Source organism: Cryptotermes secundus, unplaced genomic scaffold (assembly GCF_002891405.2).
Source record: "Cryptotermes secundus unplaced genomic scaffold, Csec_1.0 scaffold955, whole genome shotgun sequence".
Taxonomy (NCBI): Eukaryota; Metazoa; Arthropoda; class Insecta; order Blattodea; family Kalotermitidae; genus Cryptotermes; species Cryptotermes secundus.
The window spans coordinates 26,627-38,413 of record NW_019744422.1 but is presented as its reverse complement, the minus strand read 5'-3'; the positions used below and the strand labels follow the sequence as shown (position 1 = coordinate 38,413).

General features: G+C 38.3%; 1 protein-coding gene across 1 annotated transcript in view; it reads left to right on the top strand.

Moving 5' to 3' along the window:
* Nucleotides 1–7,319, top strand: part of LOC111874768 (translocon-associated protein subunit alpha) — a 16,365-nt gene extending 9,046 nt beyond the window's left edge. Inside the window, exon 5 of the mRNA XM_023870541.2 lies at nucleotides 6,676–7,319. Coding sequence (XP_023726309.1) covers nucleotides 6,676–6,749 — 74 coding nt within the window. The 3' untranslated portion in view covers nucleotides 6,750–7,319. The remainder of the gene's footprint in view (nucleotides 1–6,675) is intronic.
* Nucleotides 7,320–11,787: the final 4,468 nt, after the last annotated feature.

Here is an 11,787-nt window from a genome sequence, read left to right as displayed (position 1 = left end):
TGATTCTGTCTATTTTGATTTTTCTAGTGCCTTTGACCTCGTGCCCCATACTTTGCTAGTGCATAAGCTCAGCTCCCTTGGATTTTCTGATGGATACCTTAACTGGCTTGGCAGTTACCTAGCTAACAGGAGATCTTGGGTCCGTGTGTCTGATGCTCTCTTCCAGCCTCTTAGAGTAACTTCCGGGGTGCCGCAAGGCTCTGTCCTGGGGCCCCTTCTTTTTAATGTATTCATTAATGACCTCTGTAACTCGATAAGACATTCCCATTTTCTAATCTTTGCTGATGATCTCAAAATTTTTCGCATCATCGACACTCCACAGGATTGCCTGTTACTTCAAAATGACATTCATCATGTCAGTGATTGGTGCTCTGCCAACTCCATGAGTATTAATATCAACAAATCGCGTGTCTTGTCGTACTCAAGGAAGACTAATGTCCTGCTCTATGGGTATCAGCTTTGTCGTACTGCTATTACACGCACCAGTTGCGTTAAGGACCTAGGTGTTTTCTTTGATTCTAAATTATATTTTCACAATCATGTTGATTTTTTATATTCCGAATGTATAAAGCTGCTAGGTCTTATACGCCCAATAGCTTTTAGATTTTCTTCTCTTGACTGTTTATATATGCTGTTATCTTACACTAGTCAGGTCCAAGTTGGAATATGCCTCGGTAGCTTGAAATTCTATCACGTCTACTGACTCCGCAAAACTTGAGCGCATCCAAAAAAAGTTTGCATCTGTCTGTTTTTATCGCTACTTCCCACATAGCTCCTATAGTTATACATCTGCCTTAGAGAGACTAAGATTGCACCCTCTGAGTCTGCGTAGACATCTTCTTGATGCACTTTTCTTCATTCAGGTTTATCGTGGCCTTAAATCCTGCTCCTCCCTTCTGGATAATGCTAGTCTTTGTGTTCCTACTTGTCATGTTCAAGACTTCTCTACTTTCAGTGTTCATCCCTCAAAAAGACATTGTCCCTCTTCTCGGTGTGCCCTTGCTACCAACGTGGTGGGTAAAGATCTGGACATATTTGCAGATGGAGCGGTTTCTCTGAATCATATTTTACAAGCATGTACCAAACCTTTTATGGTGCTACTGGATTAGTGTTTTCATTAACTACAAATGTGTGTACCTCGGCTAACGTTAATTTTCTTACGTAATTGGATTTAATTTATTGACTTGTTATAAATTTTATTACTCAATTGTCTTATCTTAGTATTTAGTTACTAATAGTATTAGCAACACTCGTAATAATTCATAAATGTAGTATGTATATATTTAAGTCTTCTTTAGATTAATGCTCACAGATTTATTTGTCATATTTGTATTTTGTTTTTATTATTTTCTGTACCTTATATACTCATGCTAACTTAGTAATTGGCCAATGTGCTGTTAAGTTTTTGCACGTAAATAAAAATGAATTGAATTGAATTATTATTATTTAAATGCAAATGGGTGTTCACCCAGTGGCAGTGGTACTACAATAAGACAACAGACAAATAACACACATAAACACGTTAAGACAAAACACAGCACACAAACATTAGTAGAAAAGTGAAAGATGCTATATAATAAACTAACAGTAATTAATGCATAATGTCATGTTCTGTGACAGTGATTTATTGTGCATCCCCTCAACAATCATACACTGTGAACAGAGTGTATTATTTTAGTTAAGGGAGCATCTTCGTAGTCACTTGATTCCAAAAATTTGTGTCCTAAGTGACGAAATCTGAGGTAAGCTATTGCCTCGCAGTCGCATTGGACATCTATGGCTTATCCATCTTCTTCCAGGCACCTTTTACAAGCAGGATTGTTGGTTAATCCTAATTTGAAAAGGTGCCTTAATGTCCATAAATTATTAAATTTCTCTTTGAAAGTAATTTGAGTTGAAATTGTACTTGAATGACAAAGTGTGAATAACTTGTGGTCTCACTGAATGAGAGACCTAGTAAACATCTTACTGGATCCTAAAGTTTGTCAGTAGCCTTACACTGAATGTTGCTAATGATGGTAAGTTGAATATCTATGATATACAGTACCTGTAGCAGCCTCACAGATACTAGATTTACAGTGGCTGTTAGTATAGCTGCTTATTGCTGAATCATGTTATGACATATCCACTACATACATGAACACATAATGATGTATCCAGGTTAATGATTTAGCACACTGTGATCCTATGTCACAGTGGATGCTGATTCCAAACCAACTCCTACCATGCATCGCTCTTGTTTGCTGATTGTTTCTAACTGTGATTCTAGTGCCCCCCCCCCACACCAGTTCCTCCAGTGGAGCAGCAGAAGCTACAGGGAACCAGTGGCATGACAAGTCTGCTGTCAAAACAAATAACTTTGAGTGGGAGTTCAAGCACATGTCATGCTGTAAAACATAATAGTTTGTATAGTGGTTTCAGAATATCCAGCATCGGTAGATGGAACTTGCCCTCACTTAATGGTAGCCTTGAGAAAGTGCCTACACTAAAGACAAATCACAGTTTAGATTCTGAAGCAAGTTCAGAATGAGAAATCAGTTCTGCCTGTCATATTGTCTTCAGTTTCTTGCCCGTGTATGTGGGTTATTTAACCCGTTGCCGTGGTTCGTCGTGTATGTTTCGTCAGGGATTTAAATCGTCTGGGGGGGTTCGACGTGTATGTTTCGTTCAGCTGCACACCTATGTTATAACGCCCATAACAATCGATGGTTTTGCTGTAGATTGTTAGATTTTTCGCTGGCCTGTTGTCAGTAGAACAGAGTATAAATAAGACACGACTTTATCTGCGCCAAGACATCGTTACATATGCCTGTCTTGCAGCAAAGTTCCTGTGGTTCTGGCGAGCGGTTTCTAGCTGTACTGTTATGAAAGCGTGTTTTCTTTGCTTTGAAGATATAAACAGATCATGAAACAAATCATGAAAACAAATCATGAAACAGAAGAGACGTGATGTTTACTGTTGTATATGATATCATATTGCCCTGAGCTGGCCACATTGACACACTCAACTGGAATTCTTAGAATAGGGTTGTCCAGAAATTTATTCTCGCATGATCCATTGATTTCGCACAGTACAAAGGCCCAGTTCTGAGAAAAACGCCACAATTTAAGGCAGAACACTGTGGTCACCCCCTGAGACGATACGGATGTGTGTGGGGGAGGGAAAAGTACTCATTATCGCTCCAGTTGACGCCATTTTATCGTACTGACCTTGGTGGTCGTTTCGAGGGATGACCATAACTATTTTTTTTGAGCCAGCTAAGCTCTGCTTTCTTCCTCTATATACCAGCCAGTTCTTATAATAAATTCATGAATTCTGTGGTCACCCCTACGACATCTGGGGAGCCGAAAAGGTTGGAATCTGAAACGCAGAAGCACCAAACCCTTCTTATGATAACACAAAGGTTGAATTTACTGCAGCTAATCTGTCAAAATATACGACTCACGGAGGGACATTTCCACTTGTATTCCCCCCACGGGGAAGAAGGCAGGGCCGCACAGAAGTGTGGTTAGAAAAAAAAAAGCAAAAGTAAAGATACGCAGTATTGGTTTGGTGAATGTGAGCCAGCGCTGTGTTTAGACTAATGCTTCAAGGCGTCACCTGCTTACATAGCCGAGATACCGGGTGCTCATATTATAAGGCAAGGTTATAAAACCATCTTTTAAGATCATTTTAGTGAAAGTTTCATCCTTCAAAGCGTACCATTCACTGCTCAAATACTAAACAACCTGCTTCCATTGAAGATATAAAGGGGGTTCATATTATAAGGTAAGGTTATAAAACCACCTTTTAAGATCATTTTAGTGAAAGTTTCATGTTCCTATCTCATAGAATTTAAGAACAATGATGAATAAATAATTTTCGAGCAAAATTTAAATGGCCGGCTGAATATATTACCGCAGGAGCCGCGGCCGCGGAATTTAAATGACCACGTCAAAGGGTTAATGATGCTTTCTGTATGAAGACTGCGTCGCATCGGACAAGACAGATTGGAAAGAATTTTGAGGAAGCAGCCATGACCTAATCTAGGTCCAGTCCTTGCGTTTACCTGGAGGGACTGAGGAAAGCCACGAAAACCACCACCAAGATAACTGGTGCACTGGCTGAAATTCAAACTGAGCACTTACTAAATACAAGTCAGAAGTGTTACCTCTGTTGACATCCACTGTAAATGATTTCCGTCTGTTACTGATCTTGGCATGTGTACAGTAACTTGTATAACAAAGTACATATTAAGTGTGCAAATCTCAAAATTTCAGGATGAAATCGATAAAAGTAGTTTGTCAATCTCAGTTCATACTTTCAGTTTTTCCTCCCAAACTATATGAATTTTCATTTGCTTCATATGTTGGGGTTTAGTGTTAAAAAGGATCAGTATCATATTTGTCAGAATGGAAAACAAGTGTCCCCCCTTCCTTCTTAAAATTAGTGAAGTACTGGTGACCATGACTCTTAGACTTTGATATTCTTTTAAGATTTTAGCACGTGTATGTCAAGATGCACATGCTGTGAGAAGAAAAATCGAGACAGAAGTATCTTTCAAGGTAATAAGTCATGAGCTACTATGAGGTTGCCTGAAGCACCAAGTCAGAAACAAAATTACCCAGTACATATCACAGAACTCTGTGCCAGCACAAGTTCCCTCACCATGAAAGTGGCAGACCATGTCAAGTAACGTGGTGCAGCTGCAAGAGGGAACTTTTCAAAAAGTGTTAGGCAGTTGTGATTATGGTGATTAAACATACAGAATGAGCAACTTAAGCAGAAATAAAATACAGTTCCTCCTGATGCAAGGATCGCAACATGAAAGCAACAGAAACACAAAATTATGCAAGTTCTAGGCAAATATTGTTGTTTTGCAGCCTTAGAGACCATTTCATGAAACATAATGTGGCATATATACCCATTGCTAAGTAGTGGCTCTAAATAGTGGCTCAGATAGGCATCAGATTATTAATAATGCAACAGTTGGACTACAACAATGGAAAGGGGGTGATATTAAATCAAGAAATTATGCATGAGGCACAGCTGTGTAATAATCATGTGCAGATTGTGGGTGGATGACAACATGAACTGAAGGGGGAGGTATTAAAAACTGCCTGGAACAGAAGACCAAGAGTAAAAGGTAAAGTTGTCCCTGTGCTTATCTAATTAAGCACTATGCCATGAAGGTGTATGGGGGAGTGGATGTATAGATCCATATTGTCTTGACCTCGGCACTAGCTTGAGGTGAATAGTCAGCTTCACACTGTGGTTGCTTTACACCCGAGCAAAGAGTCCACAGTACACATTGGATAAGGGGTTGGGTTGACATCAGAGCCAGTCTGGATGACATGGAGAAGAGAAAATTCTTGACCCTACCAGGACTTTAACTCTGACCCTTTGGTCGTCCAGCCCGTAGCCAGTCGCTATACCAACTACACTAGTGCAAAATCAGAGAGTGTTTGTGCTGGATACATCTGAAGGTCATTTAACACTGCAGTGAGTGCTGACCTTGTGGTCATATCTGGAAGTACATATTCTAGTAAAAAAAAAAACTTTTTAAGGATCATTTGAAACAGTTGTATTTCAGATGGTTCTTGGAGACCATGTTCTGTTGCCACTGGGACAACAAAGGAGCCCAGTATATCACTGCTTTGCCAGTGGATCGAGACAATGGCAACGAGTCTCTCCAGAAGTGATATTCTTGAGATTTAAAATGTGCTGTATACCTCGTGGAATAGGCAGAAGAAGTTGGAAATGTTGGCAGTGAAAATGAGAGTCTGAACAGTAAATGTGAGAAGAAGGTGAGAATTGTGAAGGCACTTGATACAGACGATAGGAATGGTGAGCAGAGAGAGACTGGCAGAGCTGCATAAAGGTTACTGACTTCAAGAATGAAATTAATATAATAAATGTTATGTTTAAAAGGTGTTCTTTAATAAATGCAACTTTAATATAACTATTAATGTTCTTAATAACAAGTACTTGTAATATCCAAAAACAATTGAAATGTGATTCACGTACAGAGTCAAAATTCTATGTTCATTCAGTATCTTTTTGCATGTTCTCAAAATTTTTGTTGTCACCCAGTCTTTGTCAGTAGTGAAACCATGGTATCTGTGTGAAGGTAAGGGTATTTCACTGTGAAACAACTACATTAGGAAATGCTGAAGATCTTATCAAGAAGGATAAAACACTTGATGGTCTAGAGTAAAGATATCTGTGTCCCGCATAAAACGAACCTTGTAAGACTCAGACAAAAATAATTGAAAATTTGGGTTTGCATTTCAGAAATATGCAGTTCATCTCTCGGCCAGGTTACTGGCTGTTGTGGTATTCCTCAGTCTCTCCAGATGTCCTGGGATATTTCAAAATAGACCATGGTCATTTTTATTTTCATATCTACCTCACATTCTTCATTATCATTCTATTTCATATCGCACTACATAACATCTGAAATTGGATTTGTCATTAATTAACCAGAGAATAGATCAGTTTCATTGTAGGCATTTAGACAAAGCAGTAATTATGAAATTTCTTTGGTTTTATCTTGTTCGTGAACTGTACAAAATTACTCATTTTTATTTAGTATTGGTTTGGAACTCCACCATTATATTTCAGAGCTAAGAAAGACTAACAGTTTTGGAATATATCACTATACAAGTAACAGATATGTGACACTGCTGTTGCAGAAAGATCTCCACGAGCACCGAAGCAGAGCCCTCGACAGAGAAAGGCAAAACGGTCAGCAGGATCTGATGACTGAGTTATGACATCTCCACTTACACCATCTGCTGCTGTAACACCATCATGATTCTTACTATTAGCATGATCCTTCTGTAGAGCAAAACAGCACAAACTGGTCTCACAATCGCCATTCTTGTGACCATGATGTAAGATGCACATGGCTGTAGCACTCGGGTTGCTTAAAACATTGTGAATGACTTGTTACGTAAGTCTTTCAGTCATTACAACGGGTTGATGTGTAAAAATAATTTCAGTGAAGTGTTGTGAATTTTAGTATTTTGTAATGTAATTTTGTGATGTTGATTTTTCTAAAGGTGGTGTATACATTCCAGGAATTAACTGAGGGAAGGAACAGGAATTTAATACAGACCAAAGGAAGAGAAATGAAGTTTCAGAGATTTACTTTGTTCTGTATATAGAAACACTAGTTTTTTAAGCCAGCTAGGTATTAAATACTGTGCTGTTGGGTAAGTTATTTTAAAGTAACCAGGCAAGCTAGAGGAGAGATTTCTATTTAAAATGAAGGAATAGTGTGACATCAATTATATTTGTAAGGGCTGTCAAATAAATTGGAATGTATAGATATTGACATGTTGATTAATGATCCACAGTGTTTATTCTGGTAGGATGTTTGTAACATCAGTTTTGTTCCCTATAATTTCTCCTCCCATCATACCAGTAGGTTGGTGTAGCAATAACCGTATAGACTTCTATTGGTAACATACCTGGTTCAGATCTGATCCATGTTACTGATTACCCTGAGAAATTTGTTTTTCCTCAGTCTCTCCAGATACCAAGACAGTGCCTTCAGATGACCCATTACTACATTTTTGCAAATTCTCACCATTCGTGTTTATATTTGCATGTCATTTGATCATCTATAGTTTATGTAATAGAAAGAGTACATCAAAAGTAACCCAAGAGCTACTTCATCTTCCCATCACATTTACAGATATTGTAGATTTTCTTAGTCATGTTTACTGCTATGGAGTTTGTACTCTTCACCACTGGTTAATCATGTGACATATCTCAGTTTATCTATGATAAAAGAATTACACGGGGACTATGGATAGAAATGATTGAAGCCAAGGCCCTCATAACATTTATTATAATCTATTCCATATTCAAAATTAAGCAGTTGAACACTAATATTAAATTAACGCTTCACAAGGCACTCATCAGATCTGTAAAGACTTAGGGTCATTCCATGTGAAGTCATCCAGATAGGTCGCTCGACCACTTTAAAAAAAAAAATTAAATTTTTAACACTTATTTCTACATATTTTCATACTTAAAAATATTTTTGAATAATTTTTAATCTGATCGGTTCTCCTGGTACAGCCGTTTATATAATGTGAAAGAACACGTTTTCAGCAGATTTTGTGCTTCATTATATGGACTATAATTCATATCATTACAAGTTTTTACTCAACTCACTTCCACTAGGTCTAATTAAGCTTGAAACTTATCTATCAGTTTTGGGAGAAAGCTATTTTTGACCTTCAAAAACCAGTGGGAGGGGGAAAGNAAAAACAAAGGGTAGAAACCACAGATCTGATACTTTCCCCCTCCCATTGGTTTCTGAAGGTCAAAAATAGCGTTTTCCCCAAAATCGATAGGTAAGTTTCAAGCTTAATTAGACCTAGACGATGTGAGTTAAGTGAAAACTTGTAATGACCTGAATTATAGTCCATATCATGAGGAAGAAATTGGTTTTATATTGGAGTCTCTAGCATCAATAGTTATCGAGATATAGAAGAATGCGTAAACCTCCGTTTTAGCCGAAAAAGCGTTTTTTCGCGTTATAAAAACTACATTATGAAGTCTACCATGTGCCCCAAAATGCAAAATCATGAAAATGCTAATGTTTGAAACACAGGCCATGCTGTAACATAAGCTACATAAGGTAAGGCATAATCTGCTGTACAGAGCCTGAACTGTCAGAGCTCTTGTATATATTGTAAAGAGTATAAATATACATCAAAAGTATCATGTGTTATACATGTTTGTAAAATTGCACCTGTCTATACATGTGCTTGACAATCCCAAGCTGTTGACAAGGGACAGACTGACACTGACCTGTCTTCTTGTCGGTGAGGATGCTTCGCAAAGACAAAACAGTTACTGTCCGGACCAAGATTATGTCTTGGTCATTAAGCTCAGATGGAACTTGACACCAAGACTGACTGACTGACTGACCGTCAATTGTAAGGTGACTTTGGCTTTGACATTCACATCAACCCTGATGATATAGGAGGAGACAGAGATCTCTGAAATGTGGGTTTTTAACTCAACTTTGATATGGCTGATCACCTGAGTAGAATTTATTACATTTATTTTCTGTGAAAGTTTAAAAATTATACATAAAACCATTACAATACTTCATCTTTGATTTGTTAAATTCATTGTAGTCGTCCAGACAAATTTCATTATGAAATTTTCACAGCCATGAAACTTTATATTTTCTTCTGCTTTATGATGTCATGTAGTCTTGTAAGTGGTTTTGAAGAGATTCTGTTCAGCGAATTCTATGCATACAATGTCTTAATATCCTTGGGAGTGTGTCATCATCATCAGATAATGACATAGGTCATCGCATCACAATACCAGATTATATCATTAACTTCACTACAAGGCAAAATGGAACCATGATTATACACTGGGAAAAACTAAATTAGTAAAATCAAATTTAAAAGCATCCAAGCTGGCCACTGCACTGTGTCTGTTGTATATCTAAAGCTCGTTTTTCTTTCAGATGCTATTGCGTGAAGTATTCTTTGAAGTATTCTTAGAAAATGGTGGAACTGGAGTAGCTCAGTGTAGTTAACAAGGCCACAGGTTGGTCAACTGAGAAACTGGGGTTCCATTCCCAGCATGGACAAGAGATGTTTCTCTTTGTTGTGTTCAGATTGACTCCAAATCCCACCCAGCCAGCTGTCTAGTGGGTACTGAGGGCTTTTTGCACATGGATAAAGTGGCCAGGACTTAAATTAACCATTCACCTCCATCTGGTGCCAAAGTTAATTCATGGAGCTATACTTCCACTTCACCATGTGTCTTTATGGTGTAGTACACGTACTTAATTTAAGCACAGGCAGTTTACCTATCGTCCATCTTCAAATTGTATGATGTAAGTATGAATCAAAATAATATTACGATCACATTCTTATGTGGTAGGCATCATTGTTCTGGATGAACCTACTTTCTGCCTCTTCAGTATAGACACATCTACCAACTTTTGTAGGATGTGTTACCTCCGTCTTGAGGGTCATATTGGAGGAAATGCTGCCTCCATCTTTGGGGTAGAATTGTGCATATCAAACCATATGGTATCACATCCCAGAATACGGTATCTTTGAAGTTCACCACCGTGAAAACTGAATTTCAGATAAACGAACAGAGATAGTAGGTGATTAGAAGAGCAAAGAGGAGCTGCCACATGTGTCCACACCAAGTGTCTTGCAAGCTTTTCCAGAGGTGGATTATCGTCGGGCTGAGTGATATTCAGACAATGGTTGAGGACTCTGTGGATCTACTGGTCATTGTAACCATTCTGCCTGAAAACGTCCCACAGGAACACCAACTCTGCATGTAGGCTGTCTTGTTCACATAGAGCTCTAGCCTTGTGCACCAGTGTGGAAAGTACAGCTTGTTGGATGGTTGGTGGTGGGACCCAGCATTAAGGTAGAGGTTCGTATGTGTAGGTTTACGGTACACCTCCTGTAAATATCTTTAGGAAGGGGAGGTGGCCCTCAATTTCGGTCTCCATGGTGAACTGAATGCACTGCTGGGTACTGTTAGGTGGTTCATGAAGTCCTTCACCTTGTTGGGTCTGTGTGGCCCATTGACAAAGGTGTTGTATTGACTGGTGACTCAGTCTGCATCCAACTGCTCAAGCTGATTCCTTGCAGATTTTTCTACCCTGAAGATGGAGGCGATACATTCCTCATATCTTACACACTGCTGTTTGAACTTCCCTTTCAAATGCATCAATGAAATATACATTAGATCAAAATGGAACACTATGGAGCACCAGTAGATACATCAGGTTTAAATATGCATTTATTATAGATAGCCCATCAGCCTTGAATAGTGATATGACAACGTTACCCTGTTTGACAATGTAATCTTATGTAAAGTTATTTGTAAAATTTATGTAACCAACTTTATAAATTTAAATTATTTAGGCATCTAGATTTTTTTGTAGTATGAAGTGGTCCATACTCTGGTTGAACAAGGTGAGTTATTATTGTTAAATTATGCATAATTGAACCAAATTTCGGCTCGTCGAAAAGTTCGTATTATGTACTTTATCCACGTTGGCCGGAGGCATGCAGTAGGGTAGTTGGTTGAGGCACTATGCTACAAGCTACAAGGTTGCAGGTATGAGTCCCGATTAAGTGGATTTTTTCAATTTACCTAACCCTTTCAGCTGCACTATGGCCCTTGGGTCAGTTCAGCCTCTAACAGAAATGAGTACCAGGAATCTTCCTGGGGGTTAAGGGTGGCTGGCTCATAAGGTTGACAACCATAATGCCATCTGTGAGCCAGTTGTCTAGAGAAAATGTGGGGGCCTCGACAACTCACAACCCTATGTGCCCTTATGGCCTGTTACAGGGATAGCTTTACCTTTTTTATACACATTGGCCAAGTAGTCTCTCCAGACGACTTCTAAAATTAATCTTTCGTGCTCTGTGGCTATTGATTTCAGCATATAAGATCTGAAGTTTTCACGGAGGTTGAAATAACGATTACAGTTAACTGTGTTGTATTTTAGCGTCCTATTGCACTGATTCATATTCATAATGTGTATGTATGTGCATACAATCCCATTTACCACTTCTACACTACATGTTTCGGCAGTATGCTGCCATCTTCAGGTGTATCGATCCGTCAAATATTTCACTGCTTGTAAATACTATTTACAAATAATATTAAATTTGTGTACATCCTTATATAATAATAAAATTTATGTATTTAAAACTTGTTAAAACCTATTATCTCATATGTCATATTTTAAATTCATGTGTATTATTGATCATCCACATGGGAGTTGT